Source organism: Salminus brasiliensis, chromosome 16 (assembly GCF_030463535.1).
Source record: "Salminus brasiliensis chromosome 16, fSalBra1.hap2, whole genome shotgun sequence".
NCBI classification, from domain to species: domain Eukaryota; kingdom Metazoa; phylum Chordata; class Actinopteri; order Characiformes; family Bryconidae; genus Salminus; species Salminus brasiliensis.
This window is the reverse complement of record NC_132893.1, coordinates 9513906-9529138: the sequence shown is the minus strand read 5'-3', so window position 1 is coordinate 9529138 and position 15233 is coordinate 9513906. Positions and strand designations below refer to the sequence as shown.

Here is a 15233-nt window from a genome sequence, read left to right as displayed (position 1 = left end):
GTTTGTACAGGCAAGGATCCAAACGAGTCAAACATGTTGCTCCCAGCATTAAAAACAAGAAGTAGGATATGGATATAAAATCATGTATCAGAATTACAGTAATTAAGGTGAAGAATCATTTTTTGTCAAATTTGATTCACCATACACTTTTGGAACCATAACGCAATTAATAACAGTGAGGTGAGTTTGTATAATGTACTTTGAATCAAAAAATATTATACAAGTGCTGTATACATGTGTAGTAACCCCCAATATGACACCTTTGATGGGTAGGACAAATTGTTAGAACAACTGCTATGGTTCAGTAGTCAGCATCTTGTCTGTATTAAAAGATGACTTCAGAAGAATGTGCTACACTGTGAGATACTGGCATGGATGTGCACAAGACTGAAGATCAAAGTTTAATATTGCAATTTTACTAAAGGTTATATACTCTCTATTTATTAGACTTTTAGAAAACTAATACAAAAACAAATGAATGCCTCTCTCTGTAAATGGAACTGCATGTGACCCACCTTGAATGATCCCCACAGCCCAGTAAACTGAGTGAAAACTTGGTGCAACAGTTCCTGCTCCCAGACCAGACACCGCCCATCCTGGAGGCAGAGATGGCCCTTCGAGCCGAGCAGTTGGTCAACGGGGAACGTGACCGCCATGCAGTAATGACCGAGAGAAAAACCTCCTCCCCAAGGAAAATGCTCACTCTTGACTCAAAAGAACAGAAAGGTGACTCCAACACCAGTCTGGAGGTCAACAGCCAGAAACAGGAGCTGCTCTCAAGCGGCTCAAACTTGACAAAGTCCCCAGAGGCGCCATCAGAGCAAGAGCAGTCAAAAGTGCAGTTAAAGACACAACAAGAGGTGAAAGCAGTTAAGGAAGAGGAACTTCGACAAGTAAGGCAAGAACCAGAAGGTCAGCTCACTGATAAGTCTGGAGCAGAGGAACCAAAGAAGCCTGTGGTAAGTTGTGTTGAGATTATATTAGTGCAGTGAGTTTTGAGGCCCAGTGCAAATCTTTTAATGGGCCCTGGAGTAACTGGATCCCTGGAGGCAGTACACCCATAGATTCTGTGATTGAGATCTGTGATTATTGTAAATCTTTGCAATAATCCAGTGGTTTCAAACTATGGTGGAGATCCTATTTGAATATTTTTGTTTTAATGCACCAACAAAGCTGATCCCACAAGCCTTATTAACAAGCTTTCTGGAGTTGAAGTGTCAAATCAGTGAAAACACATTAATATGCAGATGAAACTACATGATCAAGATTGGGATCCATTGAAATAAACAGATCTTTTCCATGCCTAATGACTGGGAGTCTGTGGGACTGGAAAATCCATGGGATTTGCTTTTTTGAATGGTATGGCATTTAAAAAAAACGAATTAAGGCATACAGGAATATTTACGAATGGTTGAGGTTATATTGTAAGTATATTTCTGTATGCCTTTTTAAGCCATATCATTTAGCATTTACATTTACAGCATTTAGCAGAAACTCTTATACAATAAAACCGCTGTTCACTCAAAAATATCCCTAGCTTGTTTCAGTTGGCTAGACTCCTAGATACCCCAAGTTTAGATACTGCCTAAAACAAGTCTATATGAATACTTAGATACGCAATGCTACACATATACATTGCCTCAATGTCACTCTTGAAAGAGATGGATCTTTAGTCAGGGTTTAAAGACAGCAAGCGACAGAGCAGCCCCCATAACAGTCTTGAAAGAAGCTGAGGGCTGATGTCTCACAGTGGTGATTTCCCTTTTCAAACACACCGACTAAATATGGAAATGAACTCCATTAGAAGTTAGAAACTAAACTTCTAGTGGTCACTAAACTATGTAAGACAGTAGCCATCAGGATTAAAATGGACAAATCCATGATATAATCTCGTTCTTTCTCTCTTCCTTTCTTCCTCTCTCTCTTTCTCTTGCTCTCTCTTACTCTGCAGAGAGATGTATGGTATGAAGCTGGTACCGTTTGGTACAGTCATAAAAATGGCTTCACCCTCGGTAAGTCCACGACATACAAATATCCAAACACACTCTCTGTCAGCAGAACTTTCTTAATTTCTTGGTGCTCTTTTAGTTACAATGTTTAGCATTTTCATGCAGAAAGACTCTATATTTTCATGCAGAAAGACATATTGCAGAAAGTTATTAGTGAGCATTGGCACTTTGAGAAAATTAGAGGAAAATATTTTGACCTCTACAAAAAGCCACAGGGCAGCCAAGAAGCCAACGAAGTTAAATTGAACAGCATATTCCAGAAAAAATAAGGCCTAAAATAAAAGCTACATTCCTAACATAATACCTCTCAGCCACTCAGCTGAAGCCAGATGAAGGCACCCCCGAGCTCCCTGATGGAATGGTGAGAGTTCGACTCCAAACGGATGGTTCTGTCCACAATGTCTCACAATATGAGATTGAAAAGGTAATCTTTAACAAAGAACAATAAACATTAATACATTAAACCTACATTGATGTTTTCAGTCTGTAAACTCGAATAATTGCTGGCTTGCTGTTTCCAGTTAAACCCATCAGAATTGGATCTATGTGAGGACTTAAGCAAGCTAGTGAGTGTGAATGAGTCAAGCATCCTGCACATCCTAACATCCCGAGCCAAAGCCCATATGCCCTTCACACACGCTGGGCCCAATCTGCTCGCTCTCTGGCCTCCTTTAGCAACATCTAACAAGGTATGACCTGGAACCTTCCCACCAGATGAGGGGCTTAGTTTCAATAAGTGGATGTTTTTACTTAAGGAATACTTCTCCAGCAACATATTATTTTTGTTAATTGTTTTTAATCTTTTTAATGGAATTAACACCTATGCATATAACAACTTGTATTATACAGTTTTAAATGAAAAGAACAAATGTTTGTCAACTATTCAATTGAAACGTTTTATAGATTTGCTTTTAATTTACTTGTGTCAAAGATGTTCTAAGTAACTACTGGAACCTTTGGCTTCTAGACTTCACAACGCAGGAACAGTTTAACTTCCAAGAAGCTACACTGATCTTTTTCAGTTTTTTATTCTCTCTGTCTTCCTCTCCTATAATTAGGCTCTGCGCACCCGTCGCTGGGGCACCTGGGAAGCGCCTGCCCCACTGCAGGTCCAGGTGCGAAGGGTCTATTTGTCTATGGTGGGCCAGAGGAAGGACCAGAGTGTGGTGGCTCTGGGCCGCAGTGGCACGGGGAAGACCACTTCCTGTCAGGCTTTTGCCCAAGAACTCCTCAAACAAGCAGGAACAGCAGGGAACAGCCTCACCTGTAAGTTCATTCTTCCAATTCCTGTCTCTGCTGCACATATCTCTAAAGTGAACTTATTTAAAGAGAACAAAGAATTGGACACCACAAAGAAAGGCCTTTCATAGCTGAGCCAGCCTGCAGAACATAGACAGTTTAGAAGTATTGGAAGTTGGAATAGGGTAATTATTTGTGATAATTATGAATTTGTGATGCAGAAGAATGTATTATATTCTATTCCTTATGATACATTAGGAATATTTGGCAAACAATTAATTTAGGTAAATGGCAAGTATTCACCTCAGTTTGTGATGATGCTTAATTTAAAACAATTTCTTCACAAGATCATTTTACAGCTTTAAACTATATAATACATTAAGTAATGTAGTGCCAGGTTCATAACAAGCAAATGGTTTGTGAAAAATATATATACACTGCTCAAAAAAATGGAACACTTAAACAATACAATATAACTCCAAGTAAATCAAACTTCTGTGAAATCAAACTGTCCACTTAGGAAGCAACACTGATTGACAATCAATTTCACATGCTGTTGTGCAAATGGAATAGACAACAGGTGGAAATTATTGGCAATTAGCAAGACACACTCAATAAAGGAGTGGTTCTGCAGGTGGGGACCACAGACCACTTCTCAGTACCTATGCTTTCTAGCTGATGTTTTGATCACTTTTGAATGTTGATGGTGTTTTCACACTCGTGGTAGCATGAGACGAACTCTACAACCCACACAAGTGGCTCAGGTAGTGCAGCTCATCCAGGATGGCACATCAATGCGAGCTGTAGCAAGAAGGTTTGCTGTGTCTGTCAGCATAGTGTCCAGAGGCTGGAGTCGCTACCAGGAGACAGGCCAGTACACCAGGAGACGTGGAGGAGGCCATAGGAGGGCAACAACCCAGCAGCAGGACCGCTACCTCCGCCTTTGTGCAAGGAGGAACAGGAGGAGCACTGCCAGAGCCCTGCAAAATGACCTCCAGCAGGCCACAAATGTGCATGTGTCTGCACAAACGGTTAGAAACCGACTCCATGAGGATGGTATGAGGGCCCAACACCGTGCAGGACGCTTGGCATTTGCCAGAGAACACCAGGATTGGCAAATTCGCCACTGGCCCTGTGCTTTTCACAGATGAATGCAGGTTCATACTGAGCACATGTGACAGACGTGACAGATTCTGGAGATGCCGTGGAGAGCGATCTGCTGCTTGCAACATCCTTAAGCATGACCGGTTTAGCAGTGGGTCAGTAATGGTGTGGGGTGGCAATTTTTTGGAGAGCCACACAGCTCTCCATGTGCTTGCCAGAGGTAGCCTGACTGCCATTAGGTACCGAGATGAGATCCTTAGATCCCTTGTGAGACCATATGCTGGTGCGGTTGGCCCTGGATTCCTCCTAATGCAGGACAATGCTAGACCTCATGTGGCTGGGGTGTGTCAGCAGTTCCTGCAAGATGAAGGCATTGAAGCTATGGACTGGCCCGCCCATTCCCCAGACCTGAATCCAATTGAGCACATCTGGGACATCATGTCTCGCTCCATCCACCAACGTCACGTTGCATCACAGACTGTCCAGGAGTTGGCGGATGCTTTAGTCCAGGTCTGGAAGGAGATCCCTCAGGAGACCATCCGCCACCTCATCAGGAGCATGCCCAGGCATTGTAGGGAGGTCATACAGGCACGTGGAGGCCACACACAATACTAAGCCTCATTTTGACTTGTTTTAAGGACATTACATAAAAGTTGGATCAGCCTGTAGCGTGTTTTTCCACTTTCATTTTGTGTGACTCCAAGCCTCCATTGGTTAATAAATTTGATTTCCATTGCTGATTTTGATATATATATATATATATTTCAAATTTATATACATAATATGAAAATCTAATATATATTATAATATACAGTGAGACACTGGGTGGGGTGGTGATATATATATATAGTGAGGTTTTGTGACATATATGTTTGGGAAATTCCTGTTTGCTTAAATTAAGCATTAAAGCAACAAGCATAATTGTAAAAGTGTGAAAGTGTTTCTCATTTATAACCTGGAATGTGTTCATGTGACAAAATAAACATTTTTCCTTTTTTATTTCTGTAAAATAAATAAATAAATTGCTCAGTCTAAAAAGAAATGACACATTAGCAAGAGATGGGTTTAGAACAGTGAGTCAACCAGGCACTACAATAAATTCGATAAAAATGTGTGAAGCTAGCTTGCTAGTTCATTAGATCATTCACAAACTACTTAACCTACACTGCTGATAACACAGACAACACTAATAAGATTTCTGTTAAGGTATAGCAAAAACCACTGAAGAGTGCAGATGTTTGTAAAGGAAAATGGAAAAGAGGTTTCACGACTGTCGCAAAAGCCTGTGGAATGGTTTGACTGTGTAATGCACACTCTACAGACGGCCTACAGACCCTACAGTATACATACTGTTATAATGTAGTCATTACAGCAACAACCTCTTTCTTTCACAGTGTGACATGTTTTGCACCACTGAATAGAACAAACCCCCAGCACAGTTGTCACCATGTGCACTGTGTGTATGTGTATGTATTCATGCCTATGTATTTAGTCAACTATGTTTAATTATATAACACTTTTAACCACAAAGCAGCTTTACAGAGATCAGGATTTAAGCCCCTAGTGACCAAAGCAGGGGGAAACTCCCTTAGATCAGGAGGAATAAACCTAGAGAGGATCCAAGACTCAGAGGAACATATTCTCTTCTAGTTGACACCAGAAAGCAAAACTTAAGAAAATTAAGAAAAAAGAAGCTAATAAAAATAGTTTATAGTTATAGTTATAGTTTATAGTTATAATACATAGTTGAATATTAGACAGATTAACCACTGAAAACCAGAGATTAGTTTAGTTGATCAGGAGAGAAAGAGGATTAGATATGTGATTTAAGTGTTATTATATAGAAAGAACTAAAATTAGCTAAAATCCAAAAAGTCAAATTTTTATAAATGTTACATTTTTTATAAATGTAATTGTTACTGTTATTGCCTTTGCTTCTGCTAACATGCACTGTGTGTGTGTGTGTGTGTGTGTGTGTGTGTGTGTGTGTGTGTGTTTCAGTGGAGCGATTACAGGCAGTATTCACTGTGTTGCGCTCTTTCGGTTGTGTGAGCTCTCCCCACAGTGAGGCCTCTACTAGATTTGCCATGGTGCTTTCTCTGGACTTCAACCACAAAGGCCTTGCAGCTGCAGGACACCTTCAGGTACCTACTTGTTTAGGGCTGAAAGGTATCGGGGGGAAAAGCCACAGACAATATAAAACGATTTTAAAAATCTACTCGGATAAACTATCCTCAAATGATGTGCATTATGTGCAAACACACACGATGTGTTTTGTTAGAGTAGTCTGTTTCATATTTCGTTCTCCTGAAAGGTAAATACTAAAAAGGGATTTTACAGAATTTTTTAGAAGAATACATTTCTTACTTTTCTCACTAATTTTTTAACATTTCTCTCTCTCTCTCTCTCTCTCTCTCTCTCTCTCTCTCTCTCTGCCTCTCCCTCTCCATCTCCATCTCCATCTCTCAACCCCCTTCACCCCATCCTCTGTTTGGTGATGTTTTTCTATCCGGAAGACCATGTTACTGGAAAGATGGCGGGTGTGTCGCAGGCCGGTGGGAGAGAGCAATTTCTTGGTTTTTTCCCAGATGCTTGCAGGCCTGAATACGGAGATGAGGTCAGAGGACGCTCTTGACATCTAAGAGCTGGTTTACTGAACATGCACTGAGTCTAACCAGTATCAGTCTAACTGATACTTCCACAAATGATATTTTGTGTTAAGTGCCTTTTTTGCTATTTGGGTTAATAACAAAAGATTGGTATATTTTTCAGAACTATTTTGTGGAACATTAGAAGTGAACCATGCCTACAGTATGCTTCTCTTTCTTGTGCAATTGTGAAACAAGAGCTGCAGCCAAATTTCTAATTCTAATAGAAGAATAGCCAGACACACAAACAACCAGCCTCAGACTATTGAAAATGGAGCAGGGTTCACATTGGTTTTCAAGAACTGATTTTTTTAAGATTAATAAAATATGTAGGGAGCAATTTGAAACATTTCATTAAAATGTGTGGCATTTTTCATTTCTCAATAGTTTCTCAATTTCTGTTTTTGGCCTAACATATACAGTTGTATTCAAAAGTCTGGGTACACTGCCCAAATTACACATATAATTTTAACAGTTTATGTTTGAGGACCTTAAAAACAGAATATATTTTGGCATGTGCAAAAGTTTGGACACCCTACAACATCAGTACTTAGTGACAACCCCTTTTACAGATCGTTCAGTTCAAGTCTTTAAAAAATATTAATTAAATTATTTAAAAAATATATATTTATTTTCAGATGCCAAAGCAGCTGCTTAGAGGAGAATATGTTTGTTGAGTGTTGGCACAAGGTTTAAAGAAAATTTGTTACACTCTGGAGCATCAGCTTTCATCATCTGAAAATACCTAATGACTCAACCTGCTTAACCAGTCTTAAAGAGCCAGTTAAGGACTAGCGAGTTGCTTTTATATGTTGAGTGAACTTTTTAATTCTGTTTCTTTGTAAGTTTAAACAAGTAATAGTGCCAGTCCTATAATAAAATATTACCTATATCTATGTTTGCATAGTTCTCCATTTCAAGCATATTATGTTTATGTATTTTCTGTTTAGAGGTTTTCTTGTCTCCATATGTTCCCATGCAAGCCTGAGACCCATTTTTCAAATGTCTAAGAGTAAACACTCATTATTTGTCCAATATCATTCCCTCCTGTTTTTGAGTGTTTATTTGGGGGTTGGATGTCCTTAAGGTCGAGCGACTTGGCAGACTGCCTGCACTTCTGAAAACCTCAAACTGAAACAAAAGCTCTAGTAAATTTGAAGGATAGAGACATTACTGATGTCATTTCCTTTTTTGTAATGTGTGGGTTTGTTCTGTCCATTCTAGGACGGAGTTACAGTTGCACCAGCTGCCTGAGAGCAACATGTTTGGCATCACTTGCCCTGTAAAGGTAAGACAGAAGAGGAAGGGATCTTTTTTTGATAAATATAGACTCAGTGTCTTATCTCACAGTAATGCTCTGCCCATTTACAAAACTTACCAGTGGTGTAACTGCCGGCAGTATGTGTGTGGAAATCACACTGGGCTCATAATACTGTTAATTCAGTAAACATTTTTACTGAATCTCATTTGGGATGAGATTGGCTGGTTAGGGCCTCATTTTTTGTTCATTTATTTATACATTTTTCATTGTGGCCCCATAATTTCCTGGTTATTACAATCCTATTTAGAAAACAATCTGAAGTAATTTGCAGTTGAGTTTGTGATAAAAAAGGTTTACATACTAACTAGGTTTATCTAAAGTTCTGAGTTGATTTTTATGTACCTGTCCACAGGTGGACGAGAAGCAGAGGGCTACTGTGGATTTTGGAAGACTTTTGGTGGCCATGAATACTCTTGAGTTTTCAGCTGATGAGCAGCGGGCCATTTGGCATGTTCTAGCTGGAATATACCACCTAGGCGTAGCTGGGGTGTGCAAAGGTGGGTCTTTGTGTTATTCAACTGTTTCAAAAACTGATTGGATTAAATGTTTAGGAAGAACATGTTTGCTAAAGCCAAAACCTTTAAAAGCTGACTCATCGTTCCTTCTGTCCTCTTTTTTTTTTCTACTGTTCCAGTGGGACGAAAGCAGTTTATGAATTTTGACAGTGCACAGGATGCCAGTAGAGTTCTGGGCTGTGAGGGAGAGGAGCTTCACACTTCCGTGTTTAAACATCACCTGCGGCAGTTGTTGCAAAAAGCCACAGGTGGTGCCAGAGAGCGTCACATGACTGATGAACAAGAAGAAGGTCAGAGTCATTGAATATAATAATCACGTAATGTTTATTATTCATGACTTTATGACTGTGTAATCTGTAAACATGTGTTTTAGGCCCTAAACTGAGTGCAGCTCAGTGTGTAGATGGCATGGCTTCTGGTCTTTATGAAGAACTGTTCACTGCCATTGTATCTCTCATTAACAGGTACAAGCACAGAACGCACACACACACACACATATGCAGGCACATAAATGGATACCCTTATCACACACACATGCTTTTCAGTCATGCACCGCATCACACTAAAATGTAAAGCTTTTCACAAATTTGTAACCACTTTTGATAACATTAAAGTGAATATTCAGTGAAAATTCAAATTTACATGGTTTTCCTTTTACCCCAGATCTACCCCAGTCTGTCTGTCAAGACATGCTTGACATTTGCAGTTTACTTCAGACATGCTCCTATTACTTGGCTACCAGATTAGATAAAAGTAAGAACTATTCTGCACTGCAAAAAATTATATATCTTAGCAAGTAAAACCCTCTTCAATCTAGTCTTAATGTCTGATCTTTCTTATTTTTAGATTGTTAAATATTGTAAAATATTATAGGATTATTTAACGAATGTCTAACTTATGTTTATGTATTTTAAATAATTTGTAAGTAATTTACTAAAAATATCTTAATCCAGTGGCAGTTAATGTTGCTTGTCTATCTTGACAATAGCTGAAATATCTATTATTTCTTGAATTAAGCTAAATTAGCTGCCAATAGAATGAGAACTTTTCTATAAATAAAATCTCCTATTAGTTAATTGATCTTATAATATTTTACATTCTTAAGATATCATTTGTTGCAGTATGAAGCACACTACCATCAGTGGTTTGTTCCACTAGCCTAAGCTGAACACTACTTTACTGAGTTGAAACCACATTTTTATACAGATTTCAGTCAAACATTTCCTTTTTAAAATCTCTTTTTGACTTTCCATTAGAGCCAGTGCTCCATATAGTTTACACAGGCATGCACTGAGTACTGAGCAGCACGCCTAATACAAGACTAACATAGTTGCAAGTTATTGAAGCTTACACTCCACCAGTTAGCACTGTAAACCTTCACACACTTGCTTGGTAACGTTATATAGGGAAACCTAGTAAAGAATGAAATCTGTCATGACTTAATTGGGGAGAAAATAAGTGCTGTTATGTAACATTAGCTAACTGATTGCACTAACAATTAAATAATTTAACCTAAAATAAGTTAATCAGCAATATTAAGTTAAATCATATGGTTTATAGCTTGTCTTGAGGACTGTCCTTTGCCTGATTTGTCTCCACAGAGCTCTGCGTTCTCAGCAGCTGACACTGGGCTCAGTAATCATTGTGGATACTCCAGGTCAGCGCAACCCCAGACACATTGGAGAGGACCGAGCAGCCGGCTTCTCCGAACTCTGTCACAACTACCTGCAGGAGCGACTGCTGGAGCACTGCTACACACACACCTTCACCAAGTCTCTAAACAGATACACACAGGTATAGGAGGTATAGGAAGGGCACTGCAATATGTGTGTGTGTGTGTGTGTATGTATGGCTGTATTTTCCTCCATACTCAAATACAGTATGGAAATGTAATACTTCTGCTGTTTGTATGTAGGAGCGTGTGTCTGTAGATTTTGAGACTCCCGAGAGCAGCCCCAGAGACGTGGTGAGCGCTATAGACCACCCTGGACTTCAGGTAACCCTGTAGCTTTCTCAGCATCATATTCTATTTAAATCGAATTCTAAGTTAAAAGAGAAGAGAGAGTATGGTATATGTATATGTGTGTATATGTGTGTGTCTGTATGTGTGGGTTTAGGTGCGGGGGCCAGAAGGTGACTCTCGTGGACTATTGTGGGTTTTAGATGAAGAAATGTCAACTCCTGGTTTTACTGAAAATGCTGTTCTAGAGAGGATATGCCAGTATTTCAGTGATACAGGTACTTAAGAAAATACTTAATTCAAATACTTACAAGGATGTCCACTATCACAATTTTACTTCCCTGGTGATTTTTTGTTTGTTTGATTGTTCATTTTGTCTCGTTAATGTTTTATGTGCAGTACTGTAAAGGCAATGTAGGCACCTAAGCACATATTTACTGTTTTTACTGTAAATTGGAACAGATGCAGGTAAACATAAATAAACAGTAAAAAGTAATAGAAAATTCAAATTTTGAACAAAGCAGTTGAAATCTTGTGAGCAAAGCTTGATTACAGATTTCTCTTGGATGCCTCACCTGATTTAATATTATTGAGCTGATTTACCAAACCAGATATAGGGCTCCAAAATGACTTTAAATAAAATCTTTTGACATTGACTATAATATATATTGTCGCTGTCCAATGAAAAATTATGTATCTCCAAAATGGTGATTTTACAATAGACAGCAACAATGTTTTTTAATGAATTTTGAATTGACTTTGATGTAAAATAAAAGTTAATTTCAAATAATTTAGAGCATTCCTATTGGTCCATTCATCCAGAATTATTCACCCACTGTACAGAGCAGCTACAGGGTTCAAATGATAGCAGGTGAAAAAAAACAAACAAACAAACAAACAAATAAAGAAAGAAAAGAAAACAAAAACCAAAACAAACAAAACAAATATATATATATATATATATATATATATATATATATATATATGATAGAAATTTCATATAATAATATACATTTACAAATCATAAAAAACAGGACGTGTAGTGATTGGAACAATATGGAGTGTGACAGGATGGAAAATATAGAAACAGCAATTTTCTTCAGAAAACATAATGTCTAACTTTTCTAAATTAACTTTTTTTTCTTTTTTTCTTTAGTGCGCCAGTGTGAGCAGCCTCTACAGTGTGAGATTGCTCATGTAATGGGCTCAGATCCAGTCCGCTATGACATGTCTGGCTGGTTTGGTCTGGTCCAAAACAACCCTTCTGCCCTCAATGCCATCTCTATACTACAGCATTCATCTGTGTATGAGCTTTCACACAACACTGTCCTATCACAAACTGTCTGTCTGTCTTTCTGACTGTTTGCCATTTTCAGTTTTCAAAGGATTGGATGTTAGTTTTTATTTTAACTTTATTCTCAGTGCTGCAAAGCTTTTACATTTTTAGAATGATCTGCGATTCTGTTAATTTACTCTATATATTTCCTTACAGTGTCACTCTTGGTATTTGAAATCTGTGAAGTCGAACAGTACTTATTCTTTTTAGAATTATTGTAAACATGGATCTGCCACAAAACAGGTTTTATATAATAGAAAATGTTTAAATTTCTGAACTTTTAAATGTAAATGAATGAATTTGTGTAATGATTAAAGCACAACATTGCACAGCAGTCATTACACACACTTTAAATAGATTTATATGAATGAATATATCACTGAATCAATCACGTATAATTATAATGTACTTTTTCTCTCCCTCTCAGTGGTGTGGTAAAGGCTTTGTTTGCTCCACTGGCATCAGTTCCCCCTCTATGTCGTGGTCTGGGAGGTGTTGAGGGGGGCTCTCAGCGCTCTCTTGAGCGGAGTGGGACGGTGCGGAAAACAATGAGTGGAGGAATGGCCGCTCTCAGGAGACACTCACTTTGCATCGCTATTAAACTGCAGGCGGTGAGGAGACAGACTATCTCTAACCCAGCTTTATCCACCATACAGTTCTGTTGGCACCGGATGTCTTATCTGCTTAGCCCATCACTAAAGCAGCAGCAAAAATGGCCATCTGTCGCATAACAATTTTATGAGATACATTATTCTGTCTATCTTTCCTCTCTGTTCTTTCTCACTCTGCTTCATCTTGTCTTCTCTCTCTCTCACTTTCTCTCTCTCTCTCGCTAATTTGATTAAATTCAATTCAATTGTGTGCCCTCACATTGAAGGTTTTTTCAAGAATTTATTTGTAAATGCTCAGTATTTTGTGACATAACATTTGTTGGCAATGACAGAGGTCAAACGTTTCCTGTAAGTCTTCACCAGGTTTGCACACACTGTATCTGGTATTTTGGCCCATTCCTCCATGCAGATCTCCTCTAGAGCAGTGATGTTTTGGGGCTGTCGCTGGACAACACAGACTCCCTTCACAAATTTTCTATGGGGTTGAGGTCTGGAGACTGGCTAGGCTACTCCAGGACCTTGAAATGCTTTTTACAGAGCCACTCCTTCGTTGCCCAAGGGGTGTGTTTGGGATCACTGTCATGCTGGAAGACCCAGCCACATTCCATCTTCAATGCTCTCACTGATGAAAGGAGGTTTCTTAAAATCTCACGATACATGGCCCTGTTCATTCTTCCCTTAACAAGGATCAGTCGTCCTGTCCCCTTTGCAGAAAAACAGCCCCATTCCACCCCCATGCTTCACAGTAGGTATGGTGTAATTGGCATGCAACTCAGCATTCTTCTTCCTCCAAACATGACAAGTTGAGTTTTTAACCGAAACGTTCTATTTTGGTTTCATTTGACCACATGATATTCTCCCAATCCTCTTCTGGATCATCCATATGCTCTCTGGCAAACTTCAGACAGGCTGGACATGTACTGGCTTAAGCAGGGGGACACACCTGGCACTGCAGAATTTGAGTCCCTCTGGGCCTTTGTTACTTTGGTCCCAGCTCTGTGCAGGTCCCTTCGTTTAGTTCTGGGATTTTTGTTTACCATTCTTATGATCATTTTGAGCCCACGGGATGAGATCTTGCGTGGTGCCCCAGATCGAGGGAGATTATCAATGGTCTTGTATGTCTTGCATTTTCTTACAATTGCTCCCACAGTTGATTTGTTGACCCAGTTGACCCAGCCTGGTGCAGTTCTACAATTTTCTTCCTGGTGTCCTTCGACAGCTCTTTGATCTTGGCCATGGTTAAGTTAGGAGTCTGACGGTTTTAAACTGTGGACAGGTGTCTTTTATACAGATAACAAGGTTAAACAGGTACCATTAATACAGGTAACAAGTGGAGGACAGGCGATCTTCTTACAGGTCTGTGAGAGACAGAAATCTTGTTTGTTTGTGAGTGACAAAATACTTAATTTCCACCATAATTTACCAAAAAATTCTTTAAACATTCTACAATGTGATTACCTGGATTTATTTTCATTTTTTCTCTCATGGTTAAAGTGTACCTATGATGAAAATTACAGACATCTCTCATCTTTAGTAGGAGAACTTCAATGGCTGACTAAATACTTTTTTGCCCCACTGTGTGTGTATATACAGTCATGCCCGAAAGTATTCATACCCCTGGCAAAGTTTGACTTAAATTTACTTTTATTTAACCAGAAGTTATATTTTTGCCTTGAAACGACACAGGCATCTCCCAGGAGATAACACGATGATGTACAAGAGGCATCATTGTGGGAAAAAGTATTTCTCAGCTTTTATACACATTTGAACAAAAAGTGGCATGTCCAAAATTATTCATACCCTTTGAAAACTGTCACAGTATATGGGAAAATCCAAAGTTCTATACCATTCCAAATAGTCCAAGCTGTTTTAAAGCATCCTAATTACCCTGATTCATTGGGAACAGCTGTTTTAATCAACTCAACAGGAGAAAAACAGCAGCTCTCTGCAGTTGGTTTGTGGACAGTCATGGCTAAGACAAAGGAGCTCACTAAGGACCTGCGGCTGTGCATTGTGGCCGCTCACAAGTCAGGAAAGGGCTATAAAGCCATATCAAAATGTTTTCAAGTTCCAGTGGCTGCAGTGCAAAGTATTATTAAAAAATACAAGAAGTTCCGCACTGTGGAAAATCTCAGAAGATGTGGTCGGAAGCCAAAAGTGACACCTGTGCTGGCCAGGAGAATAGTGAGAGAGGTGAAGAAAAATCCAAGGATCACCACCAAGGCCATCCTGGTGAATCTGGACTCTGCTGGTGGCGACATCTCAAGGCAGACAGTTCAACGGACACTGCACACTGCTGGGTTCCACGGACGCAGGCCAAGGAGGACACCACTTCTCCAGAAAAGGCACACAAAAGCCCGCTTGACCTTTGCAAATGCTCATCTGGACAAAGAAGAAGACTTCTGGTGTTCTGTTTTATGGTCAGATGAAACAAAAATTGAATTGTTTGGCCACAATGATGTGTGCACCATTTGGCGTAAAAAAGGAGAA

At 39.2% G+C, this 15233-nt stretch overlaps 1 protein-coding gene across 1 annotated transcript in view; it reads left to right on the top strand.

Annotated features, from left to right (window-relative positions):
- LOC140537243 (unconventional myosin-XVIIIb-like) overlaps nucleotides 1–15233 on the top strand; it is a 56979-nt gene that overhangs the window by 10553 nt on the left and 31193 nt on the right. Inside the window, exons 5-20 of the mRNA XM_072659569.1 lie at nucleotides 534–959; nucleotides 1952–2012; nucleotides 2321–2433; nucleotides 2531–2698; nucleotides 3068–3275; nucleotides 6354–6496; nucleotides 6869–6969; nucleotides 8225–8288; nucleotides 8674–8818; nucleotides 8956–9126; nucleotides 9210–9300; nucleotides 10438–10630; nucleotides 10752–10832; nucleotides 10954–11074; nucleotides 11953–12100; nucleotides 12560–12743. Of these exons, the coding sequence (XP_072515670.1) occupies nucleotides 534–959; nucleotides 1952–2012; nucleotides 2321–2433; nucleotides 2531–2698; nucleotides 3068–3275; nucleotides 6354–6496; nucleotides 6869–6969; nucleotides 8225–8288; nucleotides 8674–8818; nucleotides 8956–9126; nucleotides 9210–9300; nucleotides 10438–10630; nucleotides 10752–10832; nucleotides 10954–11074; nucleotides 11953–12100; nucleotides 12560–12743 (2418 nt within the window). The remainder of the gene's footprint in view (nucleotides 1–533; nucleotides 960–1951; nucleotides 2013–2320; nucleotides 2434–2530; nucleotides 2699–3067; nucleotides 3276–6353; nucleotides 6497–6868; nucleotides 6970–8224; nucleotides 8289–8673; nucleotides 8819–8955; nucleotides 9127–9209; nucleotides 9301–10437; nucleotides 10631–10751; nucleotides 10833–10953; nucleotides 11075–11952; nucleotides 12101–12559; nucleotides 12744–15233) is intronic.